Source organism: Phoenix dactylifera, chromosome 12, assembly GCF_009389715.1.
Source record: "Phoenix dactylifera cultivar Barhee BC4 chromosome 12, palm_55x_up_171113_PBpolish2nd_filt_p, whole genome shotgun sequence".
In the NCBI taxonomy this organism is placed as follows: domain Eukaryota; kingdom Viridiplantae; phylum Streptophyta; class Magnoliopsida; order Arecales; family Arecaceae; genus Phoenix; species Phoenix dactylifera.
Window position 1 is genome coordinate 10,981,322 of NC_052403.1, and position 20,607 is coordinate 11,001,928.

The window sequence follows — 20,607 nt, forward strand, 5'->3', positions numbered from 1 at the left end:
CAGTAGAGAGCAAATTCAGGTCGGGTGGAGGTGGATGTGATAAAACCAAGGAAAATGTTGTTGCGAATGAGGCACATTTGGCAAATCATAAGAATAGCACTGGTGGAAGACAAAATGAATCAGAATGAAGCACATTTGACAGCATAAAAATAGCACCCGTGGAGGACAAAATGAGTTCAGGACAGTTTGGCCATCTACATGTTGTTGACCAAGGATGTTTCCAGTGAGGAAGGTCTCTTGGATTCACGTGCAGGTTAGAAAAGAAAATCTGAGACCAACGCAGAACTTTATGGAAATAGAGGGGAGGCATTTGATAAGCAGTCAGAGGCAGGACTCAGATGGAGACCAGAAAAGAGTGATCCATAAAGCAAGTACTTGATGTACCAACAGGCCAATACTTTTAGCATGTTTATTTTTATGCATGCCAGCATTTCAAAAATGTCAGTGATTTTGGATTATGTGGGCACATCACGTATGAACATTTCATGCAGAAATGCTGCTTAAATAGCAAATTTCTGAAATGAAACTTCTCCAGTACATTTCCCACAATATCATAATGAAAAATATAAAATCGAGATGCAAGCATAGTGAAGGAAATACCAGTTCAGGATCATCAGTCAGTGCATCCAATACATCATCAGCACCACTACTGGCTGCTGCAATATGAAGTGGAGTAATACTGGAGGGGCCGACCATGTCAGGTCTAAACAAAAATTTACCATGGCCAGTCTCTTTTGAAGTTTTAACCAGTACATATTTTAACAGAAGTTCTACCATAGCCTTACAGTTCTTGCGAACAGCCGCATGGAGCAGATCTTCTGACAAGGCAAGCTCCACAGGAGACTGCCCACCTACATCTACTGTTCCATTAAATAGGATGTCAAGAAGCTTCTTCACAACCGCACACCATTGCCGATCCATGGCAAAAGCCATAAGCTGCCTGAACCGTGTCAGGGTAAAGGCATTTGGAAAAGATTTAATTTGGTCAGTTCTAGACTTCAGGTGGTTCCTCCGGAGAAGCCAACCAAATTCATTCAAAAAGTCTAGAGCTAGATTTCTGGAATTCTTTGCATCTGCTCTTTCTTGATCTTGGTTATTACATGTGATTACATCGATTGCATTCTCCAGCATACGTATCTCAGAGCATACATCTTCTTCTGCAACTATGAAGGGGAAAAAGCAATTGCTAAGGCCATGGTCTTCAACCTGAAATTCAAAACTGAGAATTCAATGAACAGACAACAGAGAGATTGTACATAAAGAAAAAGAATGGAGGGAGGGAGATGGAAGAAAACAAATGACTAGAACATTGCAGCACCTCAATGAATCCTCTCCCTGTTGCATCAGGGAGGGAACAAGAAAAGCTAAGGTGCTCAGATCCCTCATGCTGAGCACCTGTACCAGTGCCCTCCACTAGAGCCTGTGTTGTTTCTTGGGCCAAATACTTTCCCTCAAATGAACAGAGTAACCTAAAGCATGATTAGACAATATAATGCAGAAGAAAGTAAAAAAACAGTCAGAGGTGCATTCTCTGCAAAAGGAAGTCATCACCCGAAGCCCATGGGGTGAAATAAGATCAACTCACATAATCGAGCATCAAAGAACAAAAAATAACTGAAAAGATATACCTACCTATTTGTTGACCGAATTAGGTTAAAACCTTTCACAGTGAAGCTAACCCTTGCAGAACTAGAAACAGCAATAGGTGTCACACATAATATCTTGGAATTATTGGGACATCTGAGAAGCAAAGGTGTGTCCAGCACAACCTGGCCTGCAACAGCAATGTGATACAATAAGGAGACTTTTCTTTGCTTCCACTCATTAAGCCAAGATATTGATCAGTGCAAACATCAATAAAGTTATTCGAAAGTCCAACATACCATTATAAATAAACGCCATATGGTCTTGTACCCTAGCATATATCCATCCTGTTCTCCAGAAATTACCACTGGAGTTATGCAAAAGCCTATTCAGGTTGGAGCTTAAGTCATAGCAAAGCTGTGAGCATAGCAAGGACAAGACAGATTAAGTACCAATTATTAATAGCCAGAACCAGAAGAATCAACCATTATGAAAGTAATCATAAAAATTATAGAAGCATACTTCATCCCATGCAGACTCAGCTAGACGAAGATATAACGTTAGAATAATACAACCAGGCCTAATATAACTCTCAATGTCAGTAGGACTGTGGGATAGCCAGTCAAGGATCTGTAATTAAGCATTAAACAATCAAAGTGACAGAAAATTCTAGCAATGTATCACACCCAGATAGAATCTGAAAAAGTATACTTTACCTGAGCACGCAAAACAAGAGGAAGATCATTAGGATCTTTACCAAAGAGCTTTAAGATGATTTTATCTGTTCGACACTGGAAGCAAAAGATATTAAAGTCAGAGAACAACAATCTCAAAAGAGCACAGCAATAGTAAGTAATACCCACACATTTATCTGCCTACCGTATGCAAACAACAAAGCCATTTCCTGTCAAGGAATATCTCATATGCCAACACAAAATCAAAGAATAAGAAGACAATTTCAACCTAAAATTAGATGTAAATTTGCAGATATTGATCTAGACAAGAAAATGTAGGAGGGGCAATGGGGGTCGATGGCTCACTAGCCCAACTTAAAACCAACCTGAAATTTAGGGTTTGGTTCGAAATATAGGCCCAACAAGCTATTGGGTTGGATTTAGCTCCCAAAATTAGACCGAACTCTTATTCTTAGACTTCAGCTTTGGGTATAGGTTGAACCATATCTGAAACCTGGTCTAATCATAAAATGTATATGTCATTATATACAATCTGCATAATGATTCTCTTGTCACTTGCTTGTGTCAACTAACAAACAATCCTTATCTCCCTTTTCCTCTCTAGAGATACTCTTCCTCTCATAGAAAAGGCAGAGACCAGCTATGCCACTGAGTGTTGGTGTAATAGACAAGACAACCCGTGGTGACTAACTTTGCCCCATTTTCTCTTTGTTAGACCATCCTTAGCCTTGCTCTTCCACCCCACCATGCCCAAGATAGAGCTTACACAACATATGCTGAATAATAACCCAAAACCCAACTGGTACGTGATTGTTTTGAAGCTTACTATTTGATATGGGCTAGACATGAACAAAAGAAACCTGGGCCCCCAACCCAATTTTGGATAAACTTGAGCAAGCACTTCTGGCCTGCAGGTCTTAGCTAAGCTCAGATCTTCTGGTGCAATCGAGTTCCAGCTTGGCCTAGGCTAGCTCAACTAAAATTTATATTATACCAATGTGGCCACTCCTTCTCTGCCCTAATCACAGGGACAAAAGGTAGGCTCTGTGTGTGTGTATACCCCCCCCCCCCCCCCCCCCCCACCCCACCCCACCCCACCCCTTGTGAATAAATATTGAACACCCTAAACCCAGCAGAATCCTTGCCTCATCCCTCCTCTCCAATTGATGTAAGAGCTGTCACATCAGACAACATGCCTCCTTAACTCTGGCTGGACTCCCTGATAGATTGCATTGACCTAGCCCAAGCTCGACTTGAGCCGAATTTTATATAATATATATAATATACATAATATATAAAATACACTATAAAATTAGTAAATTTCCCCTTCCCCCTCCTCTCCATCCTCTCCCTCCCACGAACTCCGAACCACTCCCCCCTCGCTGTCGCCGACTTCGAGGGCTTTGACACCAACAACCTCAACGACACCAATGACGACCCCTACCCCCTCCCCTCCTCCTCCCCTCCCCCCACCTTCCTCTCCTCTTCCTCCGCCAATCCCACCATAGCCCCCTCCCCCCCTCCGACCCCTCCCATCCCAATCCCCCACCGACCCCCTCCCATGTAGGGTTCCAATCATGTCATGATGCGCAGCGGAAGCTAGGAATTTTAAAAATTTCTTAATAAAGTCCCTTAACATGAAACTCTTATAAGCCTAGATTACCTTAATGGTAACAATCAAACAATATAAATATAAATGCTGAAATAGAAGAATACATGTAATGCTAAATCCAAGTTTGTAGAATCTCCACGAGGCGTCCAAGTGTCCGCCCTCCAACGGTGATCCACACGGAAACTCGATCAAGACTTTAGCTCCAAAGATTTTTGATCCTTAATGCTGAATCCTTCCAAAGGATTTAAATTGGCTTGCTTTCTCTTCTCTCTTATTTTTCTTTCACCTTTCTAAATCACTTCTAATCTTTTTGTTCTAAAGAAGACCTCCTTGTCTTGGCTTAGGATACTCTAGAAGCAACGCTAGAAAGAGACAAAGGCTTGTAAGAAAGAAGGGATAAGGGAGAGAGAATGCGGTGGAGTTGGAATGAAGAATACGGTAGAATGGCTCCCTATTTATTGATGTGAAGGGATGCATCCTAGCCATCCCTTCATGCATCAAAGGGTGTGATAAGAGGGTCCCAACAAGAGAAAGAGGGAGGCGTATCAAGGTTTAGAAAAAGCCGTATCTAATGATACACTTCTTTCTCACGTATCCCTCTTAAATCCTGATGATTCAAGAGCTCAAATGTAGGGAACCAAAGCCAATGGTCCAGATCTAGGCGCCATCTAATGGTCCAGATCAAGGCATCATCATCCAGGGTGCCATCCAATGGTCTAGAAGCAAGATGCCATCACCAATGGTCCAGATTCAGGCGCTGAGCAATGGTCCAGATCTTTCATCCAGGGAGCCATCCAGTGGTCCAGATTCAGGCGCTGAGCAATGGTCCAGATCTTTCATCTAGGGAGCCATCCAATGGTCCAGAATAAGGCGCTGAGCAATGGTCCAGATCTTTCATCCAGGGAGCCATCCAATGGTCCAGAATAAGGCGCCAACCAGTGGACCAGATCCTTCATCCAGAAAGATGAAGGCGCCAACCAGTGGACCAGATCCTTCATCCAGGAAGCGATCCAATGGTCCAGAAGTGAAGGCCCTATCAAACCCAATCCAATTGGGTTTAACCAACTTAAAGGAAACATTAAACCTAATCAAATAAAGTCTAATTAAAGCCAAATGAGTTCCAACTCTTGGCTAACCCATATTAGGTCATGATCTAATTATATTAGATCAACCTAATCTAAGAATCAGATTCAAATTTAATTTGAATCAGGAGCTAGGGTTTGCAACACCTGCTAGGATGTTTATCTTGCAAACATGATCTAATCCAATTAGACCCTTAATAAGTTTTCTTGTGTGTGACCCATTAGGTTCCATACTTAGCCAACAATAGGTGTGAGTGCGAGTTGACCCAATTTGATTAGAACTCTTCTAATCGATTTAAGTCCAAACTGCACGAACCCGAACTTAACAATTAGAATTCTTTCTGTTGCTGGTGGTTCAAACCGAGAATGATTGGCACAGCGGTGTGGACGGGGTTCCCTTTGAGTTGCTTTGGTTGCGCTCCGCCCTCCGCCGTGAAACCTGCAAGCAAGCCTCGCACCACCACTGGGGTAGTGGGGGCCCTCCGACGATCAAGTCAGAGGAGATCGAAGGAGAAGGAGAAGGAGAAGGTAGCAGATGAGATGATACTCTGAAAGATATATCTTACCCTCCCCCTTCCCCCCCAGCCTCATATATATCAGGCTGGGGGGTTTTTCCGGGGATTCGTCATCGTGTGGCACGATGGGGCTGCCACTGACATGGCCGTTACAGGGCGTCGTGGGGCAGCGCTGGGTACAGCCATGGCAGGGCATAATGGAGCTCCGCTTTGTACGGCTGTTGCAGGGGATCGTGGGGCAGCGCCAGATACGGCCGTTGTAGGTGAAAGAGTAGATGCCCTACAAGCCAATCGCAATATGTATTGCGAAAGGTTTTTTCTTTTGATTTGTCCAAATCATGTACATGACATTTAAATATGAATAAAGGCGTTATATTTTATCATATGCTGTTGATTATATTTATGATAAACTCCTTAGTTTAGGGCAATGGTTTTAAGACTATGATGAGATCATACTAGTGAGACTTAAAATCCTAAAATCCTAATCTTAAATATTCCCAGTCATTGGTACATTGAGTCGGGGATCAATGATTACCGGAAAGACTGGCATGTCTTATGTATGCTCGATGCAGAGGATGATTGATCTCACAATCATTTGTGTGGAGACACTAATACAAAGATGTGGGTGCTCATTAGAGGAATGAGTTCACTGAATTGACCTACAAAGAGAAATCTTATGAAGTCTTACTTACATGTCAAAAGATGATTCTCTTAGTGGGAGTTGTGCAACTGATCCTATGACCTGAGATCACCATGGTATCTTGTGCACATGAACCCATATTTTGGTTTACACTCATTCATGACAATAAGTGATGTACGAGGTCTTCTGGATATGGTGAATTGTGTACGAAGATTATGAGTAGGTCAACAAGGAATTAATCACTTCTAGTAAGAGAAGATAGCATCCTATTTATTCTAATCATATGATAATTCAGGAAACCTTTGATCAAAGTAGAATGAAAATTAGAAAGAGTTTCTAATATTCATTATTTGAATTATCATTAAAAGATTGAGAAAAATATGAATATGAAATTGAGTTTGACATATATTCATACTCATATGCATATTTGGGATGCAGTTTGATTAAAGGATTGAATTGCATGGTAACTTGCCACTGAAGGGTATTTTTGGTATTTCCACCAAATTCCATATTTTCCGGGTAGACATGACACGTTGCTAGACGTCAATCTTGTTTTATAGGTTTGATCAAATTAAAGAGTTAATTCGATCACCAATTAGAAAGGATTCTAATTGTTAAGTTCGGGTTCGCGCAGTTTGGACTTAAATCGATTAGAAGAGTTCTAATCAAGTTGGGTCAACTCGCACTCACACCTATTGCTGGCTAAGTATGGAACCCAATGGGTCACACACAAGAAAACTTATCAAGGGTCTAATTGGATTAGATCATGTTTGCAAGATTAACATCCTAGCAGGTGTTGCAAACCTTAGCTCCTAATTCGAATTGGATTCGAATCTGATTCGAATTGGATTCGAATCGGATTCTTAATTGATCTAATTTGATTAGATCATATTCTAATATGGGTTAGCCAAGAGTTGGCACCTAATTGGCTTGGTTTGAGTCTAATTGGATTAGATTTAATAAATCATTCAATCTAGACCGTTAGATCTTGATCTACCGTTGGATGAAGACATAATGGAGAGTTGGTTTAACCCAATTGGATTGGGTTAGAGGATGGCTACCATAATTGACCATTGGATCTTAATCCCACCATTGGATGAAGACATAATGGGTCAAGTGAATGGCGCCTTGCATTGGAGCCCTTGGATCATCATCATGAAAGATCAAGAGGTGAGGCGTGATGGACATGTGATTAGCATGTGATGTTGACTTGGTCAAAATATGGCACCACATGAAAGGACATATCATTTGATACACCTCTTCACTTGATCTGCACCTCCTCTTATTTGATATGGCCCTTAGATGATGTCTTTTCATGAAAGGATGTGTGGATGGGATGCATCCCTTGGAGATGCATCCCTACACCTATTATAAATAGGCTAGCACTCCATGGGTTTCATTATTCCAACTCCACCCCACTCCTCTCTTCTTTCTTTCTTACATTAGTTTCTTTCTTTCTAGCATTGCTTCTAGTGTGTCCTAAGCCAAGACAAGGTGGTCTTCTTTAGGACAAAAGGATTAGAAGTGATTTTAGAAGGTTAAAGAAAAATAGAAAGAAAGGAAAGCAAGCCATTAGAGTTCTTTAAGAATTCTGCATTAAGGATCAAAGTCTTTGGAGCTTAAGACTTAAATCAAGTTTTCGTGTGGATCAACGTTGGAGGGTGAACACTTGGGCACCTAGTGGAAATTCTGCATATTGGATTAGCGTTAGAGGTATTCTTCTATTTCTGCATTTATATTATATTATTTGATTGCTTTCATTAAGGTGATCTTGGCTTATAAGGATTTTATGTTAAGGAACTTTATCAAGAAATTTTTAAAATTCCTAACTTCCGCTGTGCATTATAACATGCTAAAATCCTTCAAGTGGTATCAGAGCCATCCTTAATTGGTTCAATCAAATAATTATGTATGATGTATGATTATTAATTTACTATGAGATAGTAATGTCATATGCTTAGAGAAATGCTGAAATGTATGATTAATATATGATATGTTATGTAATAAAATATCATGATATGAAATTTTCCATATGAAAATATGTTGAAGCATGTTAATTAATTGCTTATGATTTATACATGCTATGAGATAGCCATGATGAATAATAGTTTATTTTAGACATGTTAAATGTATGTTACAATTAAAGAATGTGCTAGAGACTAGTAAGCCCTCAATAAAAATTATATTAAGTCATAGTGTTGAAAAACTTTGAACTAACCCATTCTAGAACAATTAATCTAATTGGTGTCTAAGGAAAGCACTAAAGGTGGTTACTTAATTAGGACCTTACTCTCTGAGTAAGGGGAGCCTCCCACCTGCTTACCTGGCCAATTGTTTGATTGCCTATTATGGATAAGCTTAATATTGATATAACACTATTGATAGCCTTCCTTCATGCCTCGATATTATTATGTCAAGATCCATGCTAGTTTGTTGTGCTAACACAAGACTTGCAATGGGAACTGATGTTATACTGTCTTGGTGCATTAAGATGCTTATGGCATATTTTAATATATTGCCTTGTTTTGCAACCACAAGGGCAATATTATTCGAATATGACTATATGGAAATGAAGGGTTTGACTTAACTAAAATATTATTGTTTGTTGTGCTAACACAAGGCAATAAGTATTTTAAGAGGACAAGATAAAGTTGAGAATTGCATGAGATGCAATTGGAAAGAGTTTCCTACCTTTGAACTCATAAGAGTTTGTTGTGTAAACACAAGGCTTTTTATGATGAATTAGGATCTCAACCCTACTAAGAAAAATTATATTTTCACGTTTATCATAGGAGAGGGCTATGATATTCGATAAAAATAGTAGGAGACAAATTAGATTAAAGTCCTTATCTAGTTGCAAACATGTCATCATGATTGGTCTGCTTATATTAGTTTTGTTTTGCATATGTAGAATTATTAAATGGCTTCTTCACTTTCACTAAGAGGCATCTTAGATGCCAACAAGTTGACCGGACCAAACTATGTGGACTGGTTGAGGAATTTAAAGATAGTACTCACTCAGGAGAAAATTTCCTATATACTTGAAACCCCTGATCTTGGAGATCTAGGGGATGATGCTACAGAAGAGGAGGTTGCCACACATAAGATGTGGAAAAATGACAGTGTGACTGTCAAATGTATCATACTTGCCTCTATGAACAATGAATTACAGAGGCAACATGAAGGCATGGATACTCAATCCATACTTCTCAATTTAAAAGAGTTGTATGGAGAACAAAGCAGGACTGCTAGGTATGAGATATCTAAGCAGTTGTTCCGTGCTAGAATGAATGAAGGAACTCCAGTGCAAAACCATGTTCTTATGGTTATAGACTTGATCACCAGATTAAGTCAATTAGGTTTTGCTATGGATAGTGAGCTCAGTCAGGATTTGATCCTGCAATCACTGCCTGATTCATTCTCTCAGTTTGTTGTGAACTTTCACATGAACAAGCTGAACACCTCCCTGCCCGAGCTGTTAAATATGCTCAAAACAGCTGAAGGGCATATTAAGAAGGATAAAGGTCCACTCCTTATAAATAGTACCTCTATGAGAAAATCGGGAAATAAGGGTTCTAAGAAACGATTGAACCCCAAGAGTAGCATCAAAAAGAAAAAAGGAAAGAAAAACTCCGGATCAAGTACCTGTTTTCATTGCGGCAAAGCTGGCCACTGGAAAAGGAATTGCAAGAGTTTTCTTGCAAGTATGAAGACCGATGCAAGAGTTGCATCAAAAGGTATGTTTATGTTACATGCCAACTTGTCATTAAGTTCTTCAAATTCAAATTCATGGGTATTGGATACCGGCTGTGGTTTTCACATTTGCAAATCTTTGCATGGACTACAGAAAATTAAAATTTTGAAGAAAGGTGACTTCGAGCTGTATGGCGCTGGAGGAGAGTCCATCCAGGCTGAAGCTGTTGGAACCTACAACTTGGAATTGCCTTCGGGAAAGCTCCTACAATTAGAAGATTGTTATTATATGCCCAAAATTATTAGAAATGTAATTTCCATTCCTTTGTTGTTAAAGAAAGGTTTTGAAATTAATGGAAAGGGCAATGGTTGCTCTATTTATTTTTCTAATAAGCATCTTTGCAATGGCATTATGGAAAATGGTCTTCTAGTTTTATTACTTAATGACAATGTCTTTCATATTAATAAAAGCAATAAAAGAAAGAGAGGAAGTGAATAATACCCTCCTTTGGCATTGCCGACTTGGTCACATAAGTGAATCAAGAATTAACAAGTTATACAAAGAAGAGTTCTTTGATCCTTATGATTATGAATCATTAGGAACTTGTGAATCTTGTCTTATGGGAAAAATGACCAAGTCTCCATTCACTGGACATAGAGAAAGGGCAAGTGAGTTATTAGGACTTATACATACAGATGTATGTGGTCCTATGACAACTCCAGCTAGAGGTGGATACTCTTACTTCATCACATTCACTGATGATTTATCAAGGTTCGGATTTGTGTATCTTATGAAACATAAATACGAAGCCTTTGATAAGTTTAAAGAGTATCAAAGTATGGTTGAAAAACAAACCGGAAAGTGTATTAAAATCCTTCGATCTGATCGAGGAGGTGAATACCTTTCTAGTGAATTTTTAAATCATCTTAAAGAAAAGGGCATTCTCTCTGAATGGACACCTCCGTATACGCCACAACTAAATGGTGTAGCTGAACGGAGGAATCGTACTCTATTAGATATGGTAAGATCCATGATGTGCTTTACAGATCTTCCTATTTCCTTCTGGGGTTATGCCTTAGAAACTGCTACATATGTGCTAAACAGGATACCTTCAAAATCTGTATCTAGTACTCCATATGAGATATGGAGAGGTAGAAAGCCCAATCTTAAATATTTTAAAATATGGGGCTGCCAAGCATATGTCAAAAGAAATTTTGGACATAAGCTAAGTGCTAGATCAGATAAATGTACATTTATAGGTTATTCCAAAGAAAGTATTGGATATCTCTTCTATCACCCTACTGAACAAAAGGTATTTGTTAGTAGGCATGCCACTTTCTTAGAAAAAGAGTTTATCTTAGAAAAGGGCAGTGAAAGAAGAATTGAACTTAATAAAGTTCAAGACCTACAAATAGAAACACAAGAAATTCTTCAACCAAATGTACCCATTGATGAAGTACAACCACAACACACATCTCCTCTCCAAAGGTCAGATAGAGTGCGAAATGCACCTAAGAGGTATGGGTTTATCATTGAGAATGATGAAGCCCACATCATCGAAAATGATGATCCTCTGACCTATTCGGAAGCTATCATGAGTAATGACTCTAACAAATGGTTAGAAGCTATGAAATCCGAAATAGACTCTATGTATACCAACCAAGTATGGACTTTGGTTGATGCACCAGAAGGTGTTAACCCTATAGGTTGCAAATGGGTCTATAAGAAGAAGATTGGAGCAGATGGCCAAGTAGAAACCTACAAGGCTAGATTGGTGGCAAAAGGTTTCAGGCAAAAGCAAGGAATTGACTATGATGAAACTTTTTCACCAGTTGCCATGCTTAAATCTATTCGGATTTTGCTTGCAATAGCTGCATACTATGATTATGAAATTTGGCAAATGGATGTCAAAACCGCCTTCCTTAATGGTTATCTTGAGGAAGAGGTTTACATGACACAGCCAGAAGGATTTGTCTCAAGTGGGAGAGCAAATCAAGTATGCAAGCTTAAGAGATCCATTTATGGATTAAAGCAAGCATCGAGGAGTTGGAACATCCGTTTTGATACAACAGTCAAAGAGTTTGGTTTTATCAAAAATGTGGATGAACCATGTGTGTACAAGAAGACTAGTGGGAGTGCCGTTGTCTTCTTAATATTGTATGTAGATGACATACTAATCATTGGAAATGATATTCCAATGTTACAATCGGTCAAGACTTGGCTATCAAAAAGCTTTTCCATGAAAGACTTGGGAGAAGCATCCTATATACTTGGTATAAAGATCTATAGGGATAGATCTAAAAGGATGCTAGGCTTGTCCCAGTCTAAGTACATAGATCGTGTGCTAAAAAGATTCAGCATGGAAGGAAGTAAAAGAGGTTACTTACCTATGAGTCATGGCATACGTCTCTCTAAGAAGATGTCTCCTAAGACATCTGAAGAGAGGAATAGAATGAATTCTATTCCCTATGCTTCGGCAGTAGGATCAATTATGTATGCTATGCTATGTACTAGGCCTGATGTTGCTTATGCCTTAGGCATAACAAGCAGATTCCAGGCTGATCCAGGAGAAAATCATTGGATAGCTGTGAAAAATATTCTTAAGTACTTAAGAAGGACTAAAGATATTTTTCTAGTTTATGGAGGATCTGAGTTGAAACTAGAAGGATTTTCTGATTTTAGTTTTCAATCAGATCCAGATGATAGCAAGTCCACTTCAGGGTATGTCTTTACCCTAAATGGTGGTGCAGTGAGCTGGAAGAGTTCCAAGCAGCAAACTGTATCTGACTCAACTACTGAGGCAGAATACATCGCTGTAAGTGAAGCCGCTAAGGAAGCTGTCTGGATGAAGAAGTTCATCGCTGAGTTGGGAGTAGTTCCTGAGATTGCTGGACCAGTTTCAGTTTATTGTGACAACACTGGAGCTGTTGCTCAAGCAAAGGAACCAAGATCTCATCACAAATCCAAGCACATTCTAAGACGCTTCCACCTCGTTCGAGAGATCGTCGAGAGACAAGACATAGTCATTGAACGAGTAGACACAAAGAACAACTTAGCAGGCCCGTTCACTAAAGCTCTACCACAACAGCAGTTCGATCGCCACCTCGATTGTATGGGGATAAAATATAAGAGCGATTGGCTTTAGTGCAAGTGGGAGATTGAAAGAGTAGATGCCCTACAAGCCAATCGCAATATGTATTGCGAAAGGTTTTTTCTTTTGATTTGTCCAAATCATGTACATGACATTTAAATATGAATAAAGGCGTTATGTTTTATCATATGCTGTTGATTATATTTATGATAAACTCCTTAGTTTAGGGCAATGGTTTTAAGACTATGATGAGATCATACTAGTGAGACTTAAAATCCTAAAATCCTAATCTTAAATATTCCCAGTCATTGGTACATTGAGTCTAGGATCAATGATTACCGGAAAGACTGGCATGTCTTATGTATGCTCGATGCAGAGGATGACTGATCTCACAATCATTTGTGTGGAGACACTAATACAAAGATGTGGGTGCTCATTAGAGGAATGAGTTCACTGAATTGACCTACAAAGAGAAATCTTATGAAGTCTTACTTACATGTCAAAAGATGATTCTCTTAGTGGGAGTTGTGCAACTGATCCTATGACCTGAGATCACCATGGTATCTTGTGCACATGAACCCATATTTTGGTTTACACTCATTCATGACAATAAGTTATGTACGAGGTCTTCTGGATATGGTGAATTGTGTACGAAGATTATGAGTAGGTCAACAAGGAATTAATCACTTCTAGTAAGAGAAGATAGCATCCTATTTATTCTAATCATATGATAATTCAGGAAACCTTTGATCAAAGTAGAATGAAAATTAGAAAGAGTTTCTAATGTTTCATTATTTGAATTATCATTAAAAGATTGAGAAAAATATGAATATGAAATTGAGTTTGACATATATTCATACTCATATGCATATTTGGGATGCAGTTTGATTAAAGAATTGAATTGCATGGTAACTTGCCACTGAAGGGTATTTTTGGTATTTCCACCAAATTCCATATTTTCCGGGTAGACATGACACGTTGCTAGACGTCAATCTTGTTTTATAGGTTTGATCAAATTAAAGAGTTAATTCGATCACCAATTAGAAAGGATTCTAATTGTTAAGTTCGGGTTCGCGCAGTTTGGACTTAAATCGATTAGAAGAGTTCTAATCAAGTTGGGTCAACTCGCACTCACACCTATTGCTGGCTAAGTATGGAACCCAATGGGTCACACACAAGAAAACTTATCAAGGGTCTAATTGGATTAGATCATGTTTGCAAGATAAACATCCTAGCAGGTGTTGCAAACCTTAGCTCCTAATTCGAATTGGATTCGAATCTGATTCGAATTGGATTCGAATCGGATTCTTAATTGATCTAATTTGATTAGATCATATTCTAATATGGGTTAGCCAAGAGTTGGCACCTAATTGGCTTGGTTTGAGTCTAATTGGATTAGATTTAATAAATCATTCAATCTAGACCGTTAGATCTTGATCTACCGTTGGATGAAGACATAATGGAGAGTTGGTTTAACCCAATTGGATTGGGTTAGAGGATGGCTACCATAATTGACCATTGGATCTTAATCCCACCATTGGATGAAGACATAATGGGTCAAGTGAATGGCGCCTTGCATTGGAGCCCTTGGATCATCATCATGAAAGATCAAGAGGTGAGGCGTGATGGACATGTAATTAGCATGTGATGTTGACTTGGTCAAAATATGGCACCACATGAAAGGACATATCATTTGATACACCTCTTCACTTGACCTGCACCTCCTCTTATTTGATATGGCCCTTAGATGATGTCTTTTCATGAAAGGATGTGTGGATGGGATGCATCCCTTGGAGATGCATCCCTACACCTATTATAAATAGGCTAGCACTCCATGGGTTTCATTATTCCAACTCCACCCCACTCCTCTCTTCTTTCTTTCTTACATTAGTTTCTTTCTTTCTAGCATTGCTTCTAGTGTGTCCTAAGCCAAGACAAGGTGGTCTTCTTTAGGACAAAAGGATTAGAAGTGATTTTAGAAGGTTAAAGAAAAATAGAAAGAAAGGAAAGCAAGCCATTAGAGTTCTTTAAGAATTCTGCATTAAGGATCAAAGTCTTTGGAGCTTAAGACTTAAATCAAGTTTTCGTGTGGATCAACGTTGGAGGGTGAACACTTGGGCACCTAGTGGAAATTCTGCATATTGGATTAGCGTTAGAGGTATTCTTCTATTTCTGCATTTATATTATATTATTTGATTGCTTTCATTAAGGTGATCTTGGCTTATAAGGGTTTTATGTTAAGGAACTTTATCAAGAAATTTTTAAAATTCCTAACTTCCGCTGCGCATTATAACATGCTAAAATCCTTCAGTAGGGAGTAGTGGAGCAGGGGGCCGCGGCGTGCCTCAGAGGAACAGTCTGTTGTTGTCGAGAGATTGCCGACCCGAGGTCGGATTGCTAGATCAAGGGGCAGCCGACTCGGGGTCGGGCTGCGGAGCCGAAGATATCCGACCCGAGGTCGGATTGCTGGATCAAGGGGCAGCCGACTCGGGGTCGGGCTGCGGAGCCGAAGATATGCGACCCGAGGTCGGATTGCTGGATCAAGGGGCAGCCGTAGTCTTCCTGGGCGCGCGTGCCGGTCACGTGGGGCATGGTGGCTAAGTTCCCCCGTAACAGTAGCCCCCCACTTCCGAGCCTGGAACCAGGAGGGGAACGGGTGAAGGGAGTGATGCTTCGAGATTGCCGCCATCCCTCGGAAAGGCGCGCGCGCTCCGAGCTTCCCGCCTTCTTTATGGCGTATGGCAGTTGTCGCTGATCTGGCGGTCTGCGGATTTCGGCGGACATCCTTCCTTAATGGCGTCGATTCGCCTTTGGGGCGCGAACAAACTTTCGGCAGCCAGGCGTCCTCTGGCGTCACCGAGGCGTCACCCGCCTTTCCGCCTATTTAACCGGGGGCCCTCCCCCGTCCGCCTTTCTCTTCACAGGCATCTTCGAGTTTCTCCCTTGTGCCGCTGCCGTTGCCGCCGAACTGTTCGTCCGCTCCTTTGACGCTCTCGGAGCCGTTCTTCCTTCCCTTCCGGTGAGTTGCCCCACTCTTCAATTTAGGGCTCTCCGTACTTTCTCCTTTCGTGTTAATGTACTCCAGTCGTTCCGGTGCCTTCCCCCCTCTTGACCCCGTCCTGACCGTAGATTCACTGGCCATTAGGGATGGACGAAGTAAGGGCGGACCGCATTCAGTCGGAGCTGGTCCCTGAAGACCTAGATAGGTTCGTGGCCCGGTACCACCTTTCCGAAGCCTGCAACATTACGCTCCCGGGGCCTGAGGAGAGGATGTCCCATCCTCCTCCAGGGAAGGTCGCCATCAATGAGGACATCCTTCGGGCTGGATTCCGCTTTCCCCCCTCGGACTTGGTCGTGCAGGTGCTTCGGGGTTTAAGAGTGGCGCCGACGCAACTGGTGCCGAACTCATGGCGCACCCTGACGACCTTCCAGGTTCTCTGCCGCATGCATGAGGTTCCCGCCACCCTGAATGTCTTTTGGGAATGCTACGGCCTGAACGGCCACCCCCGAGACAGAGGGTGGTGGTGCTTCGCGGCGCGGCGAGGGTGCGGCCTCGTCAAGGATGCTCCTTCCTCCATTCACGGCTGGAAGGAGCGTTTCTTTTTCATTGACGCAGATCCCTCTTGGGGAATCGGGACAACCTGGGAGACGCCGATGAAGTCCCCGATCGGCTTGTCGAGGTTGTCGAGGGAGGAGTCCGATGGCGTTGCCGTCTTGAGGGGGCTGGTTGCCGAGGGCCGGCTTCCCCCGGTGGCCCGCCTTATTTCCGAGGATGCCTTGGTGAACGTCGGTCTGAGCTCGGTCCCCGCCGTCCGTGAGCCCGCCACCACTTCTTTTTTAGCTCTTTTCTCCTCTTTCGTTTCTTCTTTCCATCAGTTTCTCAGTCTCCGACCATCTCGTCCTTTTTGCAGAAATCGACGACGTCATGCGGTCGGACAAGGCGATGGCTGTCAGTAGGGCGTCCCTACTGGAAGTGGTCCGGAGGAAGAAACGGACTCCTCCGAGCGGGGTCCCACCGGCGAAGAAGTCCCGCCAGCAGGCGACTCCGACGCCGACGGACGGGTCCGGACCCACCGATCAGGGGGACGCCGCGGGCTCGGACCGACAGTTGACGCCGTATCAGCCCTCCGGTGATGAGACTACCGCTTTTCCGGAGGCGTCACCCGGGCGCGCCCGAGACGGCCGGGTCGGACGCGATCGGTCCCCAGCCCGGCCTTCGACTCGGTCGGCTTCGGATGATACGAGAAGGAGCGCGCCGAGGCCCCGGCCGAGCGGGACCCTGTCGATTTCTGGAGCGGCCCCCGCCCCGAGCACGGTCAGCATGACTCTCCCCCAAGCAATGGGTAAGGGTAAGGCCGCAGAACCACCGTCCGGCTCCGGGGCGAAGTCGGGGTCAGCCTTCACTTTCGCCGGCGCCCGAAACCTCATCGAGACGGTGCTGCTGGAGAGTGACCGTAGGCGGGTCCGGCAGATGGGGATCCCTGACGTCGGAGCTGCCAGCTGCGTCTGTCTCATGTCGGTGAGTGCTCTTCTGACCGCTTTCGTCATTTATAGGCTCTATTGATCCCCGCCTGACGCCCTCATTTTTCCTATCTCTTAGCTCGCCCAGTATATGATCCGTCTGGAGGAGAGCCACGAGGAACAGGCGAGGCTTCTGGCGAGGGCCGAGAGCCGACTGAAAGCTGTAGAGGGAGGCCAGGCTGCGGCGGGGAGGACGACCAGGGACCTCGAGACGAGGCTCCAGGTGGCCGAAGAGCGGGTACTCGGCTTCGCCGCCCTCGAGAGGCAACTGTTGGAGACTCAGGAGCAACTCAAGGTTGCCTCGGGTCTCGAAGGCGAGATCAGGAAGGCGGAGGAGCGGGCCGAAGAGCGGTCCCGGAAGGCTGCCGACTTTCGGGAGAGGTGGGAGAAGGCCCAGCAGTCAGCCGACAACGCCCGCAACCGAGCCCGATCTCTTGAAGCCAAGCTGGCCGAATCGGAATCGGCCTTGGAGGAGTCCCGCGCGAGCAACCAGGAGCTTCGTTCGCGCCTGGAGGAGGCTGAGGCTGCTCGCGTTGCTGCCGAGGCGAAGCACATGGAGGCTCGGGCCGATCTGCTGAGGGTCTCCTCCGAGGCGGACGACCGGATTGTGGCGAAGGTCATGGAGGCGAAAGCTCAAATTACGGAGCGAGCGGAGGCGGCGCTGGCCGAGAAGAGCGCGGAAATCGGGCGTCAGGCGGTACAGGCCTATCGTCAGTCCGCCGAGTTCATCCGTGACATGTCGGACGCGGGGTCCGACTCCTTTGTCTTAGGCTTCGATGAAGGCCTGGCGAGGGTGTCCGCTAGATACCCCGAAATTGACCTGAGTGGGGTCTCCCTCCTCGACTCCCCTCCGATGCCATTGCCTGCTGATTCTCCAACTGCCTCCCTACCCCTTGCGGATGTGCTCGCCGTTCCCGACCCAGGGGTTCCTCCAAGCTGACCCTCTGTACTTTTCTTTGTTCTTTTCTTTGTATGTTGGCGTTTTGCCATGTTGTATGGGTCTCGGCCCTGATGCAACGAAAGTTAATGCAAACAGAGTGTTTCCTCATTTCACTTCCATCCTTCCTCTTTTTAACTCTCGGTAGCGCCTCGCCGACTCCTGACTCTTGAAGTTCCTCCGGCGCTAGGCCAGGCATCCGAGGGTTAGGCCCCAGGAAATTCTTCCGGCGCTAGGCCAGGCATCCGAGAGTTAGGCCCCAGGAAATTCTTCCGGCGCTAGGCCAGGCATCCGAGGGTTAGGCCTCAGGAAATTCCGCTCGTTGGTCGGCCAAGGCTGGCGCAAGCCGAGGCGACCGGTCGGGGCTTCAGGCTAGTCTGCTCCCGGGATGATCATCGAGTTAGCCTGGCATCCGAGGGCCGAGCCTCGGAAAATTCCGCTCGTTGGTCGGCCAAGGCTGGCGCAAGCCGAGGCGACCGGTCGGGGCTTCAGGCTAGTCTGCTCCCGGGATGATCATCGGGTTAGCCTGGCATCCGAGGGCCGAGCCTCGGAAAATTCCGCTCGTTGGTCGGCCAAGGCTGGCGCAAGCCGAGGCGACCGGTCGGGGCTTCAGGCTAGTCTGCTCCCGGGATGATCATCGGGTTAGCCTGGCATCCGAGGGCCGAGCCTCGAAAAATTCCGCTCGTTGGTCGGCCAAGGCTGGCGCAAGCCGAGGCGACCGGTCGGGGTTTCAGGCTAGTCTGCTCCCGGGATGATCATCGGGTTAGCCTGACATCCGAGGGCCGAGCCTCGGAAAATTCCGCTCGTTGGCCACGCGCCTGTCGCTTGCCGCTCGACGGAATTTCTCCGTGGCCAGCTACGATCGTGTTTCTCCTCTTCTCCAAGCGTCGCCTGGGGAACACCAGAAGGGTATTAAATGCTAATTGAGGTGTTACCTGGGAAATCGGATCGCCAGTTGCTGCTTGCAAGGAGTGTCAGTTAAGCGGCCGCGATACGCGCGTTCTTCGAGGCGGATGCGGCCTGGGCGCGAGCGGAGATACGTGGGCCGTGGGATACACACCGCCCGGAGTGTCCTGCATGAAGAATGCAATTAAGGAGAACGACGCTTAGGAGATCGTGGGAGGATACGCCTCGAGAGCTGGAACGGCTCCGGATTCGGTGCGCCCGCCTTTATTGGAGCCACCCGCATCGGAACGACCGGGGGCCACAGTTTGGCTATAAATATAAGCGCAGGCGCGGTGGAGCCTGCCGAGCCGGTGCTACTCAGGTTGCCATGGATCGTGGACCTCCTCTCCGGCGTGTGGCTGGGAAACCCCCGCCGGAGGAACGGGAGGCGCGCCCCTCGCGACTTCCGCCAACTAGCCGTTTCATCTGGGATCAACAAGGAGGTTCTCCCCGGCGGAACTCCGCTCTAGGCGTTTCATCCGGGATCACATCCCCCCTCCTTTCAGCCCCGCCTCCCGATTGAGCTCTGCGCCAGACGCTTCATCCGGAATCGCGCCTCCTCGCGCTCTTCTCCCTTGTATTCCTTCCCTCCCCTTCTCCTGGGGAGGACCGGAATATCCCTTGGAGGTGGCGTTCCTCTGGAGGCAGCGGGAACTCCTCCTTCGTCCACTTCTTCTTTGTCCGCGCCGGCTCTTCGTCTTTTGCATGAGGCGTCGATGGCGCCTCCGGGGAGAAGCACCCACGCCCGGTGGGATTGCAGCTGCTTCGGATGGAGGGTTTGGGATCCCAGATCTTCAGCTCCACGGAGTCTCCACCTCTTCCTTGTTTTCTTTACTCCCCAATTCCCCTCTGGGAATTCTTTGTAATCACACGAACACACCGTTGTAACCAGGAATTATTGAAATGAAAAAAATTGTACATTTTTCGAACTGTCTTCCTGGCTTTGTCGTTCTACTGGTGATACACCCGCAGGTTAGCGGAATTCCAGCTCCTCGGAATTTCTCGACCATCTAGGGCCTCCAACTGGTAGGAGCCAGGTCGGTTTACCCAGCGAACCCTATACGGGCCTTCCCAATTTGGCGCCAGCTTCCCACCTTCCGCGGGTTGAGATGCTTTGGCTCGCCTTAGCACCAGATCTCCGATTCTGAAAAGTTTCGGTCGGACCTTGGAGTTATAATATCGGGCCACCCTCCGCTGATACATCGCCATCCGAACCTGTGCCATTTCTCTTGCTTCTTCCAAGAGGTCCAGGTTCCCTCGGAGTTGCTCCGAATTGGCCTCGGGTTGGTGC

General features: G+C 44.8%; 1 protein-coding gene across 1 annotated transcript in view; it reads right to left on the minus strand.

The window, feature by feature from the left end:
* LOC103724287 (squamosa promoter-binding-like protein 6) overlaps positions 1–20,607 on the minus strand; it is a 48,139-nt gene that overhangs the window by 732 nt on the left and 26,800 nt on the right. The window contains exons 6-11 of the mRNA XM_008815499.3: positions 2,301–2,375; positions 2,107–2,214; positions 1,884–2,001; positions 1,633–1,774; positions 1,319–1,469; positions 601–1,206 (exon numbers count right to left, since the gene is read on the minus strand). Coding sequence (XP_008813721.2) covers positions 601–1,206; positions 1,319–1,469; positions 1,633–1,774; positions 1,884–2,001; positions 2,107–2,214; positions 2,301–2,375 — 1,200 coding nt within the window. The remainder of the gene's footprint in view (positions 1–600; positions 1,207–1,318; positions 1,470–1,632; positions 1,775–1,883; positions 2,002–2,106; positions 2,215–2,300; positions 2,376–20,607) is intronic.